General features: G+C 44.0%; 2 protein-coding genes and 1 pseudogene across 6 annotated transcripts in view; all 3 read right to left on the bottom strand.

Moving 5' to 3' along the window:
- Positions 1–390: 390 nt before the first annotated feature.
- On the bottom strand, positions 391–3,112 carry LOC112220227 (annotated as a pseudogene).
- Positions 3,113–6,380: 3,268 nt separating this feature from the next.
- On the bottom strand, positions 6,381–11,561 carry tpst2 (tyrosylprotein sulfotransferase 2). 5 transcript variants are annotated; one of them, XM_042302481.1, is made up of 9 exons: positions 11,439–11,561; positions 9,339–9,368; positions 8,997–9,216; positions 8,594–8,839; positions 7,747–7,903; positions 7,400–7,560; positions 7,091–7,289; positions 6,972–7,030; positions 6,381–6,892 (listed from the first exon to the last, which is right to left on the bottom strand). In XM_042302481.1, the coding sequence occupies exons 1-8, from the start codon at positions 11,488–11,490 to the stop codon at positions 7,001–7,003; spliced, it is 1,095 nt and encodes a 364-aa protein (XP_042158415.1). In that variant the 5' UTR covers positions 11,491–11,561; the 3' UTR covers positions 6,381–6,892; positions 6,972–7,000. The 5 variants fall into 5 exon arrangements, 4 of the variants coding, with proteins under 4 accessions (XP_042158415.1, XP_042158414.1, XP_042158413.1 ...); XR_006079461.1 differs by having other exon boundaries at positions 6,972–7,289; XM_042302480.1 differs by having other exon boundaries at positions 6,381–7,030.
- A 104-nt stretch (positions 11,562–11,665) lies between these two features.
- Positions 11,666–23,094, bottom strand: part of LOC112219925 (seizure 6-like protein) — a 51,415-nt gene continuing 39,986 nt past the window's right edge. Inside the window, exons 13-17 of the mRNA XM_042302478.1 lie at positions 21,946–22,140; positions 20,894–20,929; positions 14,392–14,506; positions 13,668–13,773; positions 11,666–13,359 (exon numbers count right to left, since the gene is read on the bottom strand). Coding sequence (XP_042158412.1) covers positions 13,330–13,359; positions 13,668–13,773; positions 14,392–14,506; positions 20,894–20,929; positions 21,946–22,140 — 482 coding nt within the window. The 3' untranslated portion in view covers positions 11,666–13,329. The remainder of the gene's footprint in view (positions 13,360–13,667; positions 13,774–14,391; positions 14,507–20,893; positions 20,930–21,945; positions 22,141–23,094) is intronic.

The following is a 23,094-nucleotide window of genomic DNA, read 5'->3' as shown; positions in this document are numbered from 1 at the left end:
AATAATTTGTCTGTTAACAATTGTTAAAATGACGTGTCGTACACAAAGTAGATGTCCGAACTGACTTGCCAAAACTTGTGTTAAGAAATTTGGAGTGTTTGAGAAACTAGTTCTAATATCTCCAACCGAAGTTAATATAATCTTCGACTCCAACTGTATATCATACCACCAAATGCACCACCTATAGTTAACATCAAGACCTTATAATAGTTATTCACTTAAGACTAAAAGCTAAAGATATTTAAATTAGGTTTAACATAGAGGCAGTTGTAGTTATGCGCTGAGGCAGTAGTACTTCAAATTAGAAACTGGCAAAAAAATGTAACTAATACAACCAGGTGCTATTGAAATACGTAAATATTTTACTACAAAAAAAACAACCAGATAATATCAGGAATGCTTGAACTTTATTGATAGTTTTTTTTTAAGAGCTGGGGATTAGGGTGGAGGGGAAGTCAGGGATGGGATTGGAGTGAGGTCAAAAGGTGGGGTTGGAGGTTAGGAGGGAATTTGGGATGAGAGAAATTGGGGTTAAGATGTGACATTGTTAAGAGTAGAACTAGTTGCCTCCACGAAGACGCAGGACCAGGTGAAGGGTGGACTCCTTCTGGATGTTGTAGTCGGACAGGGTGCGGCCATCTTCCAGCTGCTTGCCGGCAAAGATCAGACGCTGCTGGTCTGGGGGGATGCCCTCCTTGTCTTGGATCTTGGCCTTGACGTTCTCGATGGTGTCACTGGGCTCAACCTCGAGGGTGATGGTCTTACCAGTCAGGGTTTTAACGAAGATCTGCATACCTCCCTCAGACGGAGCACAAGATGGAGAGTGGACTCCTTCTGGATGTTGTAGTCGGACAGGGTGCGGCCATCTTCCAGCTGCTTGCCGGCAAAGATCAGACGCTGCTGGTCTGGGGGGATGCCCTCCTTGTCCTGGATCTTGGCCTTGACGTTCTCGATGGTGTCACTGGGCTCAACCTCGAGGGTGATGGTCTTACCAGTCAGGGTTTTAACGAAGATCTGCATACCTCCCCTCAGACGGAGCACAAGATGGAGAGTGGACTCCTTCTGGATGTTGTAGTCGGACAGGGTGCGGCCATCTTCCAGCTGCTTGCCGGCAAAGATCAGACGCTGCTGGTCTGGGGGGATGCCCTCCTTGTCCTGGATCTTGGCCTTGACGTTCTCGATGGTGTCACTGGGCTCAACCTCGAGGGTGATGGTCTTACCAGTCAGGGTTTTAACGAAGATCTGCATACCCCCCTCAGACGGAGCACAAGATGGAGAGTGGACTCCTTCTGGATGTTGTAGTCGGACAGGGTGCGGCCATCTTCCAGCTGCTTGCCAGCAAAGATCAGACGCTGCTGGTCTGGGGGGATGCCCTCCTTGTCTTGGATCTTGGCCTTGACGTTCTCGATGGTGTCACTGGGCTCCACCTCGAGGGTGATGGTCTTACCAGTCAGGGTTTTAACGAAGATCTGCATACCCCCCCTCAGACGGAGCACAAGATGGAGAGTGGACTCCTTCTGGATGTTGTAGTCGGACAGGGTGCGGCCATCTTCCAGCTGCTTGCCAGCAAAGATCAGACGCTGCTGGTCTGGGGGGATGCCCTCCTTGTCTTGGATCTTGGCCTTGACGTTCTCGATGGTGTCACTGGGCTCCACCTCCAGTGTGATGGTCTTACCAGTTAAGGTCTTCACAAAGATCTGCATCTTGACACTGAGAAGAGAATCATGTTAGACTAAACTCAAACCTAAAATAAAATGTCAAATAAACCAGGCTATAAATACACATTGGTATCAATCTAGTATTCATAACAATTCTGAGATGCAGTGGGTCAACTTCTAAATAGGGTAGAGCAAAGCTCCTCCCATTGGAGGTAGTACTCAGCTGACGTTTACAGCAGTTCCCTTCAAGTGCCACCATTTTAGAACAAGCTCCACGTAGTGGCTGTCATTTTGTCATAAAACCTTAGTCGAGTCCTGAGGTAATGACAAGCTAGCTGACCATTTTTGTCTATGGGGATGCGTTTTCATTTGCAGTCTAAACGTAATATTTTGTCATACATTATCCTCCCCTACGACCATTTTACAGCAACATATATTACCACTACTGCCCGATAAACCAAATCGGGATTATCGCTGGGATTAGGTCTCGAGCGCGATGTTTTTCGGGATGCGTTAGTGAATTCATTTTGGCTATCTACTCCTATTTAGGAGCACTCGTCTGAGTATACCAGAGCGCATAATAACTGAACACTTGAATATTGCCGGTGTTTAAAAACTTGGCCGAAAACGCGTAATTAAATTGCTAGCAGCACAGTTAACGTTTGTCACCAATGCTCTAGACAACATGAACAGCCTAAGCAGCTCTACTAGGTCGAGTAAAAGTCAGAGTGCGGGGTTCTCATCCGTGTCTGGAAGTAGCTAGCAAGCTAGCCAACGTTAGCCAGTTGGCAGTCAAACCCCCAAGCTGTTGTGATGCCAGAACGCTCTGATCAACCCTAATCCTCGCTCCGTGAGCGAAACGCTCTGAATTTACGAACGGACAATGACAAAACTCTGAATTTACAAACACCCAGAGAGCACTGGCACTCAGGATTGCATTTACAAAAACACACCTACTGTTAACGTTAGCCTTCCCCTCCATCTATATCAATATCTAGCTTGATTGAAGGGTTATCCAATGACTAACTACTGTTGAGCGCCTCGTTTTAGCTTGTTAGGAAGCTAGCCAAGACCATATCCAGCCAGCTAACTTTATTTGAGTAAACAACTACTGTAGTTAGCTAAAGCTACCAGAAAGTTAGCTCGTCTATCGTCGAAGTCTATTCGTACACCCCCCCACAAAAAATATAGTATATTCGTACATCCCCAATAAGAATAGGAAAAACAATGAACTACCAATTAACATTACACTGAAGGGTCTATGAAAAATGTTGTCATTAATGCTCATTTTGGATAATAACCTACTTACAAACAAATTATCAACGGCGCTGCTCTTGAATCTTCGGGAAACGAGTCTGTTATCGCAAACAAAGGGCTGTGGTATTTATACATCGCCGGTTACGTATCCCTCCACCATTACGCCATATGGAACTATAAACTGCGGATTTTCTAAAAATATCCTTAACCATATGGATTGTGGATCAAATGGACTAACTCCATGACGTGTATGACATTCCAAATGTTCTATATGAAGGTTTAATTTTTAAGAAATTGTGTAAGAATGGTCATATAAAAGAAGTCGTACATTGGCGGAGGTAGAAATGTGCAAAAAGAGTGAGTCGACGTTCTCTAGCAACGCGCTGAGCAGTCAAAGCGAATCCAGTCACAGATGGCAAATCAAATCAAATCAAATTGTATTTGTCACATACACATGGTTAGCAGATGTTAATGCTAACCCAATACACTTCTTGCTTTGACTTCTATCTGATGGTGTTTGCATGTTTAGGTAAAAATACAAATAATGTTCTGTTTGGAACACTTACAAGTAACAAGCTTTCTTTTTTTTCTTTTTTTTTACCCAGGACCACTCTTGCTTCAGTAAAACCTACAGTTTTGCTACATTTTCAAGCAGCAGTGTAGTTAGTGTAGAAGATCAACCAGGGAACAGTTTTTGAATCAAAGAAAGCAAAGAAGAATGTAACAGGGATTGGACAGTTTATTTTAGGTCATAACATTGATTTAATAGAAACAAATTATTTACAGCATGGATCAATTCTACACAAACAGGCACAGTCATTCCCCACTTCCTACCTCCTTATAAAATATTCCTTATCCTAACATCAACCAGCCTATATCTAGCTAGTCTCGTGTTGCAATTAGGATCCCAGTGTCCTATTTGGAACGTGAAGTCACAAGCTCGACTGGTCGGCTACTGCATAGCAATCTAGTGGTGCCAAAAGCCCTGGTCTGCCCTAGAAAGCTTATCTAAATTTCAATCGCCAAAACTGACAGTTTTTTGAGAGGGACGCTCGTTTTGGGCTATAAAATTAGATTATTATGATGAAGTTCGATGCCCACTATGAATTATTTTAAATTATTTTTTGCTACAAATCAAGATATTTAGTTAAATAGTGATCCATTCTGACTACTACATTTGTTGTCACACAGGACCACGTGCTGACATATCAATCACGGGCCTGCAGGCTATGAGGTGGATTGCGCCTTCTTGCCATAGACATTAAGGTTGACTCTCTTAGGCAGGATGAAAATGATTACATCGATCCTTTACATGATCCTTTGCTAGTTATGTCCACATTCACCAAGATTCTTAGCAATCTTTTGGTGCCATTCATCCCCATTCAGCTATATGGCATGCTTCAAATTCAAATACTTCCGGCTTCATGCGCCATCAGGACATTTCCATAGAAATACGTCTACTGGTTTACGGTTGCCATGCCTCCAAAATCACATCATTGTCACGCCTCTCTTGGAGGTCTGGAGAATTTTGTATTGCAAAGACGGTTTGAATTGTCCGCTGATTTTGATTGGATGTTACATTTCAAGAACCCTCCCCCCAATTGCCAGTAGAAGGGGTGTGTTATGTGCCTCACCGTTTTCCATCCAGTTATTTGTTGCGTATGTTAGTAAGTGCTAGTTTTCAAGTTATCAAGTGTGGCCGACAGTCTGCAATTTATATTTAAATGGTAAAGTCAAACGTCACAACTTGAGCCCTTCACGGCATGAATTTTAAGCCTGAGCCCTTACCCATGCCTGTGACGTTCAGGCCCTACCCTACCCAGGCCCGATTGCTGCTGCCAAATTTAAGGCCCAATCCAGCCCTTTCCGAAACCCAAAATCAGAAATATCTTCCTGGTTTAGTAAATCCATTAGCTGCTCCTCAGCTAGCACCCAATTGACTACATTCACTCCTTGAAGGAGAGCTCTCCTTGTCCTCGAATTGCCCAGAATGCACCGCACGGCCCACTGACGTAGCATGGGCAACGATTCAAATGGAATTTCCCATCTCCTCAAAGTATATCTGGCTCTGGTCAACGAACGAAGAGACATGAGAGAGCAGTTAGTTGTGTTACATTATACTTTTTGGGAAATAAACCTGTTTTATATTTGACGAGGTTGACGTACCTCTGTTATGATCTTATATATGACTGCACTGCACAGCAGAGCAGAGCATTGAGCAAATTACTTATCTTCAAAATGTTAGTGATCAATTTAGTAATACCTGAGCCCTACCCATACCCTAGTTATTTAAAAACAGGTCTTATCCTGCCCTAACCTGATGTATAACGTCGGGCCTGTTGGGATAGGGTAGCAGAGCTCTGCAACACCTTCTAAACTGCTCTGGTGACAGTCTGATGTTTTTTTTAAACATCAGACTGTTACTATGGTTACCTCATGGATCATCAGTATGATCGAAGTCACCCACAAAATGACGCAATAGTCTTTACAAGCCAGAATGTTGAATACAATTATATTTACACTTACTTTACCGGTTGTACATGCTGTTGGTCCTTTTGGCGGTAGGAGGTGGAGATGGGCTATCCACAACAAAGGGTTGTTTAGACAACTTTTTGTGGTGCTTGTGGGTTCTGTCACTTGTATTTTCAATCTCTTTACGCATAGCATGTGATGCACAATATGTCAGCAATAGCCGAATGTAACCGAACATAATCGACTGAAGCATGCATCGCTGTGGTTTGGTTAGGCTCAGTTACCTCTCAATCAGCTGTGGTTTGGTTAGGCTCAGTTACCTCTCAATCAGCTGTGGTTTGGTTAGGCTCAGTTACCTCACAATCAGCTGTGGTTTGGTTAGGCTCAGTTACCTCTCAATCAGCTGTGGTTTGGTTAGGCTCAGTTACCTCTCAATCAGCTGGGGTTTGGTTAGGCTCAGTTACCTCTCAATCAGCTGTGGTTTGGTTAGGCTCAGTTACCTCTCAATCAGCTGTGGTTTGGTTAGGCTCAGTTACCTCTCAATCAGCTGGGGTTTGGTTAGGCTCAGTTACCTCTCAATCAGCTGTGGTTTGGTTAGGCTCAGTTACCTCTCAATCAGCTGGGGTTTGGTTAGGCTCAGTTACCTCACAATCAGCTGTGGTTTGGTTAGGCTCAGTTACCTCTCAATCAGCTGTGGTTTGGTTAGGCTCAGTTACCTCTCAATCAGCTGTGGTTTGGTTAGGCTCAGTTACCTCTCAATCAGCTGGGGTTTGGTTAGGCTCAGTTACCTCTCAATCAGCTGGGGTTTGGTTAGGCTCAGTCATATTGTGCAAGTGTTTGTAACCTGCGAATTACAACAGTATTGAACATTTTATTCAGAAATACCAACCATATACAGACCAGCGTACTGAAAGTCTGGCTAATAACGTATGTGGATATTTTGTCTCAGATTACCTCCTACATAAGGACAAAATCAGCAGACAACAGGTAAAGTAAGTTAAAAATAAGTTTATTCAACATTCTGACTTGTAATTGTATTGTTCAGGAATGCTGAGCCTACATGTTAGAGACGATTGTGTAAGTAATTCATTCTTGGATTCTCAAAGAGCCTATTTTTTCCCTTGTCTCCATTCATCCACATGGCTGCTGGCGGCACTTTGATATCACCCAAAATATAGTGAAGATTGGCCATTATTTTGTTTTTGTCAGGACCCCCAAAAAATGGAGGCAGTGGAAGAACCTATTCAGGTAAGGAAACACATTTTGGAAATGTGAAGAAACAATATAATATACTTTTCTCCATTGTACATCACTTCTTCCTATCAATGAGGTCTAGAGCACATGCATGGTTATGCCCTCTGACTGTGCTTGGTGCTTAGCCAGCAGCCTTTTGGTTGATGCTGTTGTCTTCTTTGAGAGGATAATCAGGGGTCATAGGTCAGCGTTGACCGTTGTTCCAGGCGCTGACCCTGTCACCTCTCTGTCTGTGAACCTTTCATGGACATCTAAAGAAGGATGTAGACAGAACCAACACTTATCAGTCGCCTAGACATTGAGGATAGGTGGTTTTTCTGTTAGACTCACCAGGGGACGTCCTTTCTGATGTAGGCTTGCTACAGAGTTTTAAAGTCTCCCCTCAGAAGCTACAGAGAGAGGACATAAGGTTAACATCAGCAAAAACCTGTGTGTGTGTGTGTTCGTACCCTTTGTGTGTTGTTGAGGAACTGTGGGTCAGACTGTCCGTAGTTAGGTGGGTTGGCTCTGGGGTCGTAGCCTAGTCTCCCCAGCATGGGGGCGATAGCGTCCATGTCTGCCATTACGTCTGGGGGCATGTGACCTACCCACCGAGTCAGAGCGTCTAAGTTCACTGGCCTCATCACCTGGTCTGTGGACCGTTCCGTTCTGTGACACAAACACACATGAATAAACACAAACCAAAACAGCAAGACTCCTCTGAGTCTTTGTGATGTAGCATGGCCTTGTCATCTTCTCTGATATTCACTGATACACACTTTGACAGTGAGACTCCTCCAGGTTTTCCTATAGCCTCTTCATGGTGCAGAACCCCCTCGTGCCACGGCAGACCCAGGAACTTTAGCACTGTCTGCAGGGTGGAGCGAGGGTGGAGGACCAGCCTCTCATACCTCACAGCCAGGCACCTCTTACTGCCCACCTACACACACACACACACACACACACACACACACACACACACACACACACACACGGTTGGTCATCACTTTCCACCTAAACACACACACACAAAGACGCACACTCACACAGATGCAGGCACAGATGCACTGCATGCACACACACACGTCAGGCACCACTCTCCGCCCACCTAAACAGACACACACACCTGAGTGCACTGTGTCAGCATGGCCTGTGTGGCTCCGCTCCACTTGGCCAGGCAGTCCCTATAGCTGGAGAGGTCAAAGCCACCGATCGTCACGCGACGTGAAATCATAGAGTACACCGCCGCTCGGCCATCTCTCAGCATCAGCAGGAACTTAGAGCTGTAGAAAGAGAGAGAGGAAGGACGTAGAGGTGTGGCGGGATAGAGGAGGGAGAGAAAAGTTGAGGAGAAAGTACTTTACAACTTTCCACCTCACTACTCATAATCCTACCTAACCCCGGTTTCAGGCCTGGAGAGGAGGCGGAGTCAGTGAAAAAGTATATACGTTATCTCCTGTTCTGTCAGGACTTTGACCTCTGGTAATCAGTCATACGATGTGTTCTCTTCTGTAGGAGGTAACCATGCTGCCTAGTGACTCACTAATGAGTTGTACTGTCTATATGGCTCACATGGGTCAGCATGTGAAAAGCCACACTCGATCACACCCTTATGTGTGGTGACAGAGGCTTTTGGGTTAGTGTACACTCTCATAAAAAGGTTATATCTAGAACCTAAAAGGGTTCTTCGGCTGTCTCAATAGCAGAACACTTTGTAGAATCCTTTTTGGTTCCAGGTAAAACCCTTTTTGGGTTCTATGTAGACCTCTGTGGATAGGGTTCTACATGGAACCCCAAAAGGTTCTACTTGGAACCAAAAGGCTTCTACCTGGAAGCCAAGAAGGGCTATCAAAGGGTTATCCTATTGGGACAGCCGAAAAACACTTTTAGGTTCTAGATTGCACCTTCTTTTCTAAGAGTATATGTGTCTCGTGATGGAGGTGTGTGTGTATAGTAAAGTAAGTCAGACCTACTTGGGAAAAAGGTGAGCGAGGTACTTAGCGCTCTTCAAAGTAAAGGGGTCTTTATTGCAGAGTAGAGGTGCTGGCTCCCCATGTCCTGCTATGATTTGAAGGAGGAAGGCAGTGACCGCTCGGTCCAGGACCTTGGTGCTGACCCCCTCCTTCTCAGCAGCCCAGCCCAGCTTAAGGCCCAGTATCCTGGGCACAACCCTCGTCTCCTCCCCACACCGCACCGCAGGGTGGGCGTCCAGCATGGCCCTACACAGTGTGGGAAATAAGACTGAGATTAAAATGACAGGGTACAGAGGTAAATACATACAGTATATAACCATATTGAGTGTCAGAATAATACAAGTTCAGTACATTGGTAAATACAAGTAAATAAGTACTCTCCTCCTCCTTTCTCTTGTCATACCTCATCAGGGTGGTCCCGGAGCGAGGCACCCCTCCCACAAACACCAGGGGAACGTCAGAACTGACCCTCCACCCGTCCCGGACCAGCACGGTCACAGGTTCGCCCGCACCCTGGGATGGCTGCCGGCAGGGTAGACAGAAACGCAGGAACTGGGTCAGGGTGGAGATTCCACCCAGGATCAGGAGCCCTGTTAACACCCTCCGTGCTGACACACGCATCACTGATGGAGAAGGTTGTGCTTGGTCATGGTCTCTTAGTCATGGGCAGGAGGCCAACTGTGTGTGCTGCTATTTTAACCAGTTTTTTTTTGTAGAACAGATTTTAAGTTTCAGTGAGACTGACCTTGTTGAAGTAAAGGTAGAGAGGTACTTTCTGGAATAGAGGGAGAGAAACAAGAGGGACAGGAAATTGTACATCTCATATTTAAACACTACTGTTTTGAGGTTCATAAAAACTCTCTCTCTGCTGGGAGCACTGCAGAACACTCGTGTGTTTATCTGTAGAGGAACTGGTCTCGCAGGTTCTTAAAAATGTCCACTTCCTCCTCATACTGTATCTCTGCAACAGCCTGGAAATGTTTTTTGATTTACTACAGAAATCTTACTACAAACACACCCAGGGCCTATTCCTGCACAGGTCAAATCTTTTCATGGCGTAAATGGAAAACTTTGTTTCTGGGATCATGATGCAAATATCAAAAATAAGGGTAATGCAGGGGATTCAAACAAACCTCTTGTCTGGTCACGCTCTGTGTTGCAGCAGAGTTACAACTATATTATTATTCCCCAAGTCAGTGCCTGTCTCAGTAAATATGAAATGCAAACTTTATATGGTCTTATCTGGGATTCTAGAACCTTCGCTGTCACTCCAGTAATCACAGTCAGAAATAGAACACAGATATACAGATAGACCAACCTACTCAGAGAGAGAGGGAAGGTGGAGGGGACAGAGTGAGAAAAGGACGACAGTAGAAAGACACAAACATGCAAGAAAAGGAAAACAAAGTACACAATCTGTTAACATAAAAAGAGAGAGAGAGAGAATGTTTTCTGTACCTTAACGGACGGAAGAGGAAGCTGAACTGTGGTGTTCTAGTTTGAGTGTGAAGCCTGGTGCAGAACAGAGTGAGTTTATGGGGACGGAAGGAAGAATGAAGTAGTTAGAAAAGAGAGGAGAGGTTGAAGCATTGTCAGGACTGATTTTTCTGACCCAGTAGGCCTTATTCTGTTTTTATCTCCATGCTAGAGAGGACAGAAGTCACCCCACTGGGCACAATGTCAATTCAACTTCAATTCCACGTTGGTTCAACGTAATTACATTGCAATGACTTGGAAACAATGTTGATTCAACTAGTGTGTGCCCAGTGGGACCATTGCAACTTCCATGATGACTTTAATTTAATTCGAATGACAAATCTCCCCTGACACTAACCCATAATTAAAGCTGCAATATGTCACTTTTAGGGCGACCCTACCAAATTCACATAAAAAAGCGAGTTATATATATATCTTTCATTCTCATTTAAAGCATGTCTAAGAAGTGGTAGATCTGTTATTCTATGTGCACTATTTCTATGCTTCCCTGTTCTTGAGTTTTTCTGTCTTTTGCTTTCAGTTTTGTATGCCAACTTCAAACAGCTGAAAATACAATATTTTTGATTATCGAAAATATGTTTCACAGTTGTTTAGATGGTACAATGATTCTCTGTATTATACTTGCTTGTTTGGTCACAAACTGAAATTAGGTGACCTATTAGAATTTGAGCAATCAGGAAATGACAGAGCAATTTATGCATAGTGCATCTTTAGGAACAAATAACTCATATACTTGCTCCAGTTCTGAGGGTATAGCATCTATTTTTGTATGCTTCTTGTGACTGCTTTTGATTGCAATGCTCAGTCACTGTTTGAATGTTAAATGACGAGACAGAGGCATTGATGCGAGTAACCAGTCTTGTTCAGTAGATCACAAAGAGTTGCAGTAATGAACATTTACCAACAGATGACATCACTGTGCCATCTTACACCCATAACAGTCACTCCTGCCTTTACGCATACACACACAAACACTGAAAACATAGGGCTTTCTTTGAGTCTGACCCCCTCTATTCAGCTGTTTTGTTGGTTAATCACACACACACAAACATACACCCTAAGAATGATAGCACCCACTTGTTTTCAAATCTTTGCTGCTAAGGAAATAACTGTTTTTGCAACAGTAACTTTCTATTTGCAAAAACAGGTAGTAACAATAAGTACTGAAACATGAAGTAGCAACTGTGTTTTTGAGGCTGTTGTGTTTTGAGGTCAGGGGAAGAGAAAACTGATGGGTCTGTACGAAAGCGAACCAGTTTCAACAGAAACAGAAACTATGTCACCACTGGAGTGTGTGTGAGAGACAGAGATTGCACAATAGGTGAAAAATAACAGTTGTTTTACCCACCAGGTAGTGCTCCCAGATACGGAGCCTGTGAAGAAGTATTCAGATACAGCATGTGTGGGACTGAATGGATGTCTTGTTGAATTAGCCAGAATGGAGAGACATGTTCTTTTCTTCATGTTCCAAGTGTAAAACAATTGTTCCATGTTATGCGTAGTGACATAGTGACTGTTTCTAGCTCTTGTAGGTGTGACACAGCCAGGGTGTCACCGGATCATCCCCAGCTCTCGAAGAAATAACAGATGACAAAGACAAGTGTTTTTTTTTTTTTTTTTTTTAAATTTTTTAGAAAGATTCTATTATACTTTTTATTTGACCATTTATTTCAGGAAATCAGTAACATGGTACATATTTTATTTTTTTCTTCTCAAAATGAAAATGTACATGAATTAATCTGCAAAAAACATCACATTTACATCAAAATAAATACATAATCTGGTGCCGGACTTTTCTGCTGTAGTTATGGTTGGTTGGTTGAGCTTGCACATGGAAGGTCAGTTACTATGGTAAAACCAGTACTACAAACTGTTCTAAGACAAGGCCTTAGAAATGCAGGAAGATGGGGCCCAGACAGGAAGAGATAGTAACCTCACTTCCTCTGTCAGATTCTAAGGTGCCAATTTACCCCTACGTTTTACATCTCAATAGACCCCATTCATGTACCAATACTTTAGTTCCCTTTGCTTCTATCCTCTCCTCTCTCTGCCACCCCTTCCATACCTCTCACCCATCATCCTCCTTCTGTCTCCCTCTCTCCCCACCTATTCCTTCCCCTCTGTCCCTCCCTCTGTCCCTGTATTTGATAGCTAATAGTAGGCACATGAGTAAATAGTGTTTGTCTCTTTATCTCCCAACGCCTGCAGCTCTGTTCACAGTGGGTGTTTCTCAATATGCTGCTGCCATGCTCCACACTCTCATGCTCCGAGTTCGTTCTCCGAGGACGTTCTCTTGAGTACATTCTTGTGAGGACGAGAGTGTGGAGAATGCATACAAATGTACATTTGAGAAGCACTGCGCACTCCCGTTCAATTGTATTAACTTTGACCAATACAGACAAAACACGAACTACATAAAGCAAACCCAAGCTTGTAATTATCAGCTAGCTATATGTGAATCAGATTAATCTAGCTAGCCAGCTAGTTGTACAAAAAAACAACAACCTAAAACTAAATGTTATGAAGGGTGGATGGCCAACATTAGCTACGAATTCTTTGTGGATAACAGTAGCTAGCTAAAGTTAGCTACCAATTCTTCATCAGTTAGCCTGCAGTCTATGCACACTACTACAGTGGATATTCTAGGCAGTTAAAAATGCCAAAATGAACAAGATCAAGATAAAATATTGTAGTCAGGCAACATATGAGATGTGAGTGGGCAACTTTTCATTCCAAAGTCGGAGTTCATTTTCTCTCGGTTCAGCTCAAAACCAGCCGCCATTGATTTCAAGAAATGTTGCGTTGTTTTTTATGTGATTGCGTCAACAATCCTGGGAATATTTCAGTTGAAGCTTGCGTTGATGCACACTTCGAAATGTTTACAAGCAAATTACGCACCCCATTTCGCATACTTTGATTTGGACTCATACTCCAACCATGCTCAGAGAATGGTAGTAAGAATATTGAGAAACACCCAGTATCTCCTGTCCTCTCTTCCTATTTTCTCCCCCTCTCCTCTCCTCTCCATTCCTTTCCCTACTCATCTTCCCTCTCGCTGTTTCCTCTTTCTGTGATTGGAGGACAGGGTCATGGGGGGAAGGGGCAGATCTATAGTCAGTCTGTATTTACATCACTTCCTTTTTGGTGGGGCTGAGGATATGGGAGAAAGGGTAGGGAGTGGGTTTGGTTGGGTGGGTGGAAGCTTCTTCATTTTGGGATTCTGACAGTTGAGAAAGTCATCATATTGATACCTCATATTCACGGGTGTCCTGAGAGAGGGAGAGAAAGAGTTGTTATATTTGTATTATTTAACTAGGCAAGTCAGTTAAGAACAAATTCTTATTTACAATGACAGCCTACCCCGGCCAAACCCCAACGACGCTGGGCCAATTGTGGGCCGCCCTATGGGACTCCCAATCAAGACCGGTTATGATACAGGCTGGAATCGAACCTGGGTCTGTAGTGATGCCTCTAGCACTGACATGCAGTACCTTAGACCGCTGTGCCACTGCAGAGCCCAGTATTAAATACCCTCCTGTCTCATACAATGACTATGTTTGTGTGTATACTTCCTCACCCCTCCTGTCTCGTAGAGTGGGTTGTCAAACTCGCTCTCCACTGTGATCTGGCTGTAGGGGTGTGGGTGGATGAGTGGCAGCCGCAGGTTGGAGTTGTAGCGACACCTGGTGGCCAAGAGAGGAACATCAGGGTGTCAGGACTAAAAAAAAAACATGACACCACTGTTTCCATGAGCAGAGAGAGAGAGAACTGAGCAGGATAAAGAATATTACTGCTCTCATGTGAGTCACATGCCTCATTAATTTGGAGCCTATTTAATGAGGTGAAACTTTGGAATGTTGAAGATAGCTGCTCTACGTGTGACAATTCTGACAAAATTCCCTTTTCTACATGACAGAATAATGTCTGTTCTTCACAATACATTTCCATCTGAATGTTCCTTGTGACATATGCTATGTGTGAAATATGGTATTCAAACGTAACCAAGGTTGCAGTCAGATGGGAAGGTAACCAGGGCAGTTTGTTTCCATATGACCATTGATGAACAATATTGCTTTGAAATGGAATTGAATACAAAATATTCAGCTCCAGTGTATTCAAGTAAGTCGAGTTCAGGGACGCCCATTCACTGGGCAACAAATAGGATTATATTATATGTTTTTAAAAATGAAAGCGTTATTTGCTACTTCAATTGATCCAATGATAATCTAAATAGGTCACTGTGTTGAACATGTCCACTGGTGTGTAGAGGTGTTTTGAGGTGATAGGGAGTGTAGTCTTACCGTGTGACGTAGACATAGGCTCCTCCCAGCAGCACGGAGAGCAAAAGTACAAGGATGAAGATAGCCAATGCCATGTTACCTCCATCCAGACCTGACCCGGCAGCTGCTTCCGCAACTGGAGGGGAGGGGAGAGATGGAGAAAGGGAAGGAGAAGGTAGGTAAGGGGAGAGCATGACAGCGAAAGGGAAGGAGGAAGAGAGATAACTTCAGTTCAATCCCAGTGAATAGGTGGTAATAATAGAGCATTACAAAGGCAGAAAATATAAAAGCTAATCAGACAATTAACAAAGGGGTCGTTCACGTGGCATTTTGGAAAAATGTTACTTAATTTTTCTAGATTTGTATTTATTTAAATGTATTTGGGTACATCTTCCCATCCTAAAGGTAAATGGCTTTACATGTGTTTTACCATTATAATTACACTGTGCCACCAGTAGGAGTTGTAACATCAATGATACTAACATCAATGATACTAACATCAATGATACTAACATCAATGATACTAACATCAATGATACTAACATCAATAAGATGTTTTAGGTAAATTTGTTTGTAAATGGAGGCCACAAATACTCAAATCTAATGCCATCAATCCTTTAAAGATCCTGAACAGTCATTCTGAAAAGTACTTTTCTATCATGGCTAAAGTCAGGCTGAGTGGCCAGGGAGCTTACATTTATGAGCTCGCCTTGACTGACAGCTCTTTGTAAAGGCCTATATCAAGCAACTTGGATGCAGTGAGCAGTGTTGCTGTAAAATCATCTCAAGCAAATTCGGTGATATACAAAGCAACACAAACAACATTGAAATTGCATTAATTATTTGATTTATTTTTATAAACATCACCCTTTTGGCATGTCTCTTGTGATGCGGTTTATAGCAGCACTAACAGATGTGTTGACTTGACAGCTGTGTCTGAGTTTTGAACAACCCTTCCCCCCTTTAGTTCCATGCTGGCTGAAGACCTAGCTGGCCAGTAACTATTTAATACCAGACACAGATCAAATCAAAAATCAAATTGTATTTGTCACATGTGCCGAATACAATGCTACTTACAAGCCCTTAAACAATGCAGTTAAGACAAACATGTGTTAATTCTTATGGCTTAGATCCCGCTAACGGGGTCGATATGACAGTCAGTGAAAGTGCATGGCGCCAAATTCAAAACAACAGAAATCTCACAATTAAAATTCCTCAAACATAGAAGTAATTTACACCATTTAAAAGATAAACTTGTTGTTAATCCCACCACAGTGTCCGATTTCAAAAAGGCTTTACAGTGAAAGCACACCAAACAATTATGTTAGGTCAGCACCTAGTCACAGAAAAACACAGCCATTTTTCCAGCCAAAGAGAGGAGTCACAAAAAGCAGAAATATAAATAAATTAATCACTAACCTTTGATGATCTTCATCAGATGACACTCATAGGACTTCATGTTACACAATATATGTATTGTTCGATAAAGCTCATATTTATATACAAAAATCTGTGTTTACATTGGCGCGTTATGTTTAATAGTTCCAAAACATCCGGTGATTTTGCAGAGAGCCTCATCGATTTACAGAAATACTCATCATAAACTGTAATATGAAGATACATTTGTTATGCACAGAATTAGAAATATACTTCTCCTTAATGCAACCGCTGTGTCAGATTTTTTAAAAACTTTACGGAAAAAGCACACCATGCAATAATCTGAGTACAGCGCTCAGACAACAAATCAAGCCATACAGATATCCTCCATGTTGGAGTCAACAGAAGTCAGAAATAGCGTTATAAATATTCACTTACCTTTAATGATCTTCATCAGAATGTAATTTCAGGAATCCCAGTTCCACGATAAATGTTTGATTTGTTCGATTAAGTCCATTTATGTCCAAATACCTCCTTTTTGTTTGCACGTTTAGCTCAGTAATCCAAATTCATGATGCACGAGCAGACGAAAAGTCAAAAAGTTCCGTTACAGTCCGTAGAAACATGTCAAAACGAGGTATAGAATCAATCTTTAGGATGTTTTTATCATAAATCTTCAATAATGTTCCAACCGGAGAATTCCTTTGTCTTCAGAAATGCAATGGAACTCAAGCTAACTCTCACGTGAACGCGCGTGGTCAGCTCATGCCACTCTGCCAGACCACTGACTCATTCAGCTCCCATTCCCTCCTCATTCACAGTAGAAGCATCAAACAAGGTTCTAAAGACTGTTGACATCTAGTGGAAGGCTTAGGAAGTGCAATTTGACCCCATAGACACTGTATATTCGATAGGCAAAGAGTTGAAAAACTACAAACCTCAGATTTCCCACTTCCTGGTTGGATTTTTTCGCAGGTTTTTGCCTGCCATATGAGTTATGTTATACTCACAGACATCATTCAAACAGTTTTAGAAACTTCAGAGTGTTTTGTATCCAAATCTACTAATAATATGCATATATTAGCAACTGGGCCTGAGTAGCAGGCAGTTTACTTATTCATCCAAGCTACTCAATACTGCCTTCAGCCATAAGAAGTTTTAAGAAAGTATTTACTAAATAAACTGAAGTTTAATTTTTTTTAATTAAAGAAGAAAATAGAAAAAACAACACAATTAAAGAGCAACAATAAAATAACAGTAACGAGGCTATATACAAGGGGGTACCGGTACAGAGTCAATGTGCGAGGTCACAGGTTAGTCTAAGTAATTGAGGTAATAGGCCAAGCAGTTGCCATAACATGCGGTGATGCAACCATACTCTCGATGGTGCAGCTGTAGATTTTTTGAAGGATCTGAGGACACATGCCAAATCTTTTCAGTCTCCTGAGGGGGAATAGACATTGTCATGCCCTCTTCATGACGGTCTTGGTGTGTTTGGACCATGATAGTTTGGACACCAAGGAACTTGAAGCTCTCAACCAGCTCCACTACAGCTCTGTTGATGAGAAAGGGGGTGTGCTAGGCCCTCCTTTTGCTGTAGTCCCCGATCATCTCTTTTGTCTTGATCACGTTGAGGGAGAGGATGTTATCCTGGCATCACATTGCCAGGTCTCTGACCTCCTCCCTATATGATGTCTCATCGTTGTCGGTGATCAGACCTACCACTGTTGTCTTGTCTGAAAACTTAATGATGGTGTTGGAGTCGTGCTTGGCCATGCAGTCATGAGTGAACAAGGATTACAGGAGTGGACTGAACACGCACCCCTGAGGGGCCCCCGTGTTAGGGATTAGCGTGGCAGATGTGTTGTTACCTACCCTTACCACCTGGGGGCGGCCCATCAGGAAGTCAAGGATCCAGTTGCAGAGGGAGGTGTTTAGTCCCAGGGTCCTTAGCTTAGTGATGAGCTTTGAGGGCACTATGGTGTTGAAAGCTGAGCTGTAGTCAAATGAAATCAAATTTTATTTGTCACATGCGCCGAATACAACAGGTGTAGACCTTACAGTGAAATGCTTACTTACAAGCCCTTAACCAACGATACAATTTTAAGAAAATACCTAAAAAAATAACAATTAAGAGGGGGAGAGGTGCAAATAGTCTGGGTAGCCATTTGATTTGCTGTTCAGGAGTCTTATGGTTTGGGGGTCGAAGCTGTTTAGAAGCCTCTTGGACCTAGACTTGGCGCTCCGGTACCGCTTGCCGTGCGGTAGCAGAGAGAACAGTCTATGACTAGGGTGGCTGGAGTCTTTGATGATTTTTAGGGCCTCCCTCTGACACCACCTGGTATAGAGGTCCTGGATGGCAGGAAGCTTGGCCCCAGTGATGTACTGGGCCGTACGCACTACCTTCTGTAGTGCCTTACGGTCGGAGGCCGAGCAGTTGCCATACCAGGCAGTGATGCAACCCGTCAGGATGCTCTCGAAGGTGCAGCTGTAAAATCTTTTGCGGATCTGAGGACCAATGCCAAATCTTTTCAGTCTCCTGGGGGGAAATAGGTTTTAGTCAATGAATAGCATTCTCACATAGGTGTTCCTTTTGTCCAGGTGGAAAAGGGCAGTGTGAAGTGCAATAGAGATTGCGTCATCTGTGGATCTGCTGGGGCTGTATGCAAATTGTAGTGGGTCTAGGGTTTCTGGGATAGTGGTGTTGATTTGAGCCAGGACCGGCCTTTCAAAGCACTTCATTGCTACAATGATACTGGTCAGTAGTCATTTAGGCAGGTTACCTTGGTGTTCTTGGGCACAGGGACTATGGTGGTCTACTTGAAACATGTTGGAATTACAGACTCGGACAGGGACAGGTTGAAAATGTCAGTGAAAACACCAGCCAGTTGGTCAGTGCATGCTCGGAGTACAAGTCCTGGTAATCCGTCTGGCCCTGCGGCCTTGTGAATGTTGACCTGTTCAAAGGTCTTACTCACATTGGCTACGGAGAGCTAGATCACACAGTCATCCGGAACAGCTGGTGCTCTCATGCATATTTCAGTGTTGCTTGCCTCGAAGGACGCATAGAAGTCATTTAGCTTGTCTGGTAGGCTCGTGTCACTGGGCAGCTCGTGGCTGTGCTTCCCTTTGTAGTCCGTAATAGTTCCCAAGCTCTGCCACATCCGACGAGCATTGGAGCCGTTGTAGTAGGCATTGTGGGATTTCTTATAAGCGTCTGGGTTAGAGTCCCACTCCTTGAAAGCTACCCTTTAGCTCAATGTGGCTGTTGCCTGAAATCCATGGCTTCTGGGTAAGGTATGTACGTACGGTCACTGTGGAGACACGGTCATCGATGCACTTATTGATGAAGCCAGTCACTGATGTGGTGTACTCCTCAATGCCATCGGAAGAATCCGGAACATATTCCAGTCTGTGCTAGCAAAACAGTCCTGTAGCTTAGCATCTGCGTCGTCTGACCACTTCCATATTGAGCGAGTCACTGGTACTTCCTGCTTTAGCTTTTGCTTGTAAGCAAGAATCAGGAGGATGGAGTTATGGTCAGATTTGCCAAATGGGCAAGGGAGAGCTTTGTACGCGTTTCTGTGTGTGGAGTAAAGGTGGTCTAGAGCATCTTGCCGATGCACGGAAAACCCAGCCAGCTGTATGTAATCCATGTCGTCATTAAGCCACGACTCGTGAAACATAAGATATTACAGTTTTTAATGTCCGTTGGTCGGATAGGCTTGATCGGAGCTCATCCAGTTTATTATCCAATGACTCCACGCTGGCTAATAGGACTGATGCTAGAGGCGTGTTACCCACTCGCCGTTGGATTCTTACAAGGCACCCCGACCTCCCCGATATCTCCGTCTCTTCTTCATGCCAATGTCGGGGATTTGGGCCTTGTCCGGTGTGATGTAAATCCTTCACGTCCGACTCATTAAAGAAAAACTCTTTGTCCAGTACGAGGTGAGTAATCCCTGTTCTGATATCCAGAAGCTCTTTTCGGTCAGAAGAGAAGGTGGCAGAAACATTACGTACAATAATAAGTTACAAATAACACAAAAAAACACACACAATTAGTTAGGAGCCCGGAAACGGCAGCCATCTCCTCTGGCGCCAAGGGGAAACATATAATGATATTTGCCATAGATGAATAGGGTCAACTTTAAATTACATTTGATGACACCATTCAGTTACATTGGTACCATTAGAGTAGCTATCGAGCTATATAAACCACACCCCTCTGCAAACGGCTTCTCCAATGTTGGTTACAAGGCAGTGCTTATTTAAATTAAGTAAGAAAACATCATGGTACCATTGGTGTATTAGAATTAGAGTTAAAGTTATGTCACCTTGTCCCCTTAATACATCCAAGTGTTTGACATAGGGGAGGGGAAGTAATTGTATGATCAATGTAGAAGCAACAGTCATTTTTCATACTTTAGTCATCATACTTTTATCTGGTTTCCTTCAAATATCATCCAATTTCATAAAAAACATAATTTTGACTGTCATTTAAAAAAAATAATTATAAAAAATCATCAAGAATGATGCAAGAGTACAGGTAATTAGGAAGAATAGTGCAGACTGGACAGTAGTTGATTAAAGACATGCTCCGGAACTCTGGCAACTAATAAGTATTTAAACCTTCCGCTTTGGACTGGATGTGCCAATGTGGAGTTCATACATGCATAATCTATCAGCAGAATTAGTGTCTTACCTGCCACAAAATCCCTAGTTTGAAAGCATCTGTTTTTCTGGAAGCTGTGCTGGGCCATTTTCCCTACACTTCCCCTCACGTGGACAGCCCCCTAGCAATTTGAGTTTAACCAATGAGCTTCAGCCCCTCGCCATATGAGTGACAGCTAGCAAGATGCACACACAGCAGAGCGAGAGAGAGAGAAAGCAATGAGGTGGTGCACATATCTGCACATATGTGATGTAGTATGCAATGTTTGGGGAACACTTTTGGCTTGTGAGCACTACTTTCAGAACTACTAGCTAAAAAGTATACAAAAGTACTGGAGAATCACTTTAACCCACTAATGTATGTACAAATAAAGATCTGATTTAACAGATAGACAGACAGACAAAGACAGAAAAACAGACACAGACAGACAGACAGGCAGGCTCACAGAGTCAGAAAGACAGACAGACTCACCTTCCAAAGCATGGTTGCCAAAGCAGTCATGGTTGGCTGCAAGACATCAGACATTCTTTCAGACATTGACAGGTTAGGTAAGGTATATCATAGCACTGGTGGCAGGTACACTATATAAATACACAAGTATGTGGACACCCCTTCAAATTAGTGGATTTGGCCATTTCACCCACACTCGTTGCTGACAGGTGTATAAAATCTGGGTTTGGCGGATGCCAGGAGAACGCGACCTGCCCCAATGCATAGTGACACCTGTAAAGTCTGGTGAAGGAGGAATAATGGTCTGGGGCTGTTTTTTATGGTTCGGGCCCCTTAGTTCCAGTGAAGGGACATGTTAACCCTACAGCATACAATGATATTCTAGATGATTCTGTGCTTCCAACTTTGTGTCAACAACTTGGGGAAGGCCAATTCCTGTTTCAGCATGACAATGCCCCCATGCACAAAGCGAGGTCCATACAGAAATGGTTTGTTGAGATCGGTGAGGAAGAACTTGACTGGCCTGCACAGAGCCCTGACTTGAATCCAATTGAACACCTTTGGGATGAATTGGAATGCCGACTGCGAGCCAGAGGCCTAATCGCCCAACATCAGTGCCCGACCTCTAATACTCTTGTGGCTGAATGGAAGGAAATCCCTGCAGCAATGTTCCAACATCTAGTGGTAAACCTTCCCAGAAGACTGGAGGCTGTTATAGCGGCAAAGGGGGGACCAACTCCATATTAATGCCCATGATTTTGGAATTAGATGTTTGACGAGCCGGTGTCCACGTACTTTTGGTCATGTAGTGTAAGTCTAGTGCTGCGTCCATTCATTCCTTATATAGTTACACTACTTCTGACCACAGCCCAGCAATCTTTGTCAACTACAGAGTGGAGGAACTACCAATCTGGCTGCCTAGACCTGCATGCAGAGGGACATACTGAAATATCATTACTAAAACAAGCACCAATGTCTACATCAGTGTTTATGTGGAAAGTCATGGTGAGGAATGTTCCCTTCCATGCAGGTCTGCAGGGGTGGTATGTGGGTGCATGGCAGCTGGGTCTCACCCCTGCACAGAGGGAGTGGTCCGCTCCAAAATGACGGATTTCCCAGGATACACTTGATGGCGACTTCGCCGATGAGCTCATAACCTTGGTAACAGACAAAGGTGAGCGACTCGCCGGGCAGGTAGAGACGCTTGGACAGGACCTGGTACCCGTTGTCAGGAAGACCAGGGTTCTCACAGGAAACAGATTCCTCCGCTGGAGAGAGGGAGGGAGAGAGAGCGAAAGGGTGTAGGGCAAGATGGAGTGAGAGAGAGCGAAAGGGAGGAGGGCGAGATGGAGTGAGAGAGAGAGAGCGAAAGGGAGGAGGGCAAGATGGAGTGAGAGAGGAAGAGAGAGTGAGAGAGAGCGAAAGGGAGGAGGGCAAGATGGAGTGAGAGAGGGAGAGAGAGAGAGAGAGCGAAAGGGAGTGAGAGATGGAGTGAGAGAGATGGAGTGAGAGAGATGGAGAGAGAGGGAGTGAGAGAGAGGGAGTGAAAGAGAGAGAGAGAGCGAAAGGGAGGACGGCGAGATGGAGTGAGAGAGAGGGAGTGAGAGAGATGGAGGGAGGGAGGGAGGGAGATGGAGGGAGGGAGGGAGGGAGGGAGAGACAGAGAGAGAGACAGAGGGAGGGAGGGAGGGAGGGGGAGGGAGGGAGGAGGGAGGGAGGGAGGGAGGGAGGGAGGGAGGGAGGGAGGGAGGGAGGGAGGGAGGGAGGGAGAGGGAGAGAGAGAGAGAGGTAAACCATCATCTGCTTAACAATCATCAAGCGCTTGACCAGTTGAATCATTGCTAGAAGTGAAATATCTCAACTAAGTGGAGCAGCGTGGGGTACTGGAGGAGAGGGTTGGAGAACACTGGTTCTAAGGAGGTGTGAGTCACACGCAAACAGACAGACTGACAGGGAGGGAGGGAAGGTAGGATGGTTGATTGACAGCTTCTCCTCCTGGTCTTACAGCCTCAAGCCGAGCTACAATGACTCATGGGTAATCTCCGCCCCCTCTTCCAGGTGGCCAGGGCCTGATCTGCACACGGCATTAGCATATCAAACGCACACACAGATTAATAGCCATGAGAAGGCAGAAAAGAGGATGAAGCTGTAATACACGCACGCACACACACACACACACACACACACACACTGTAATAACCATGAACACAAACAGGCTAGGA

Source organism: Oncorhynchus tshawytscha, linkage group LG20 (assembly GCF_018296145.1).
Source record: "Oncorhynchus tshawytscha isolate Ot180627B linkage group LG20, Otsh_v2.0, whole genome shotgun sequence".
Taxonomy (NCBI): Eukaryota; Metazoa; Chordata; class Actinopteri; order Salmoniformes; family Salmonidae; genus Oncorhynchus; species Oncorhynchus tshawytscha.
Note: the sequence above shows the minus strand (reverse complement) of the source record. Positions and strands in the feature narration are given on the sequence as shown.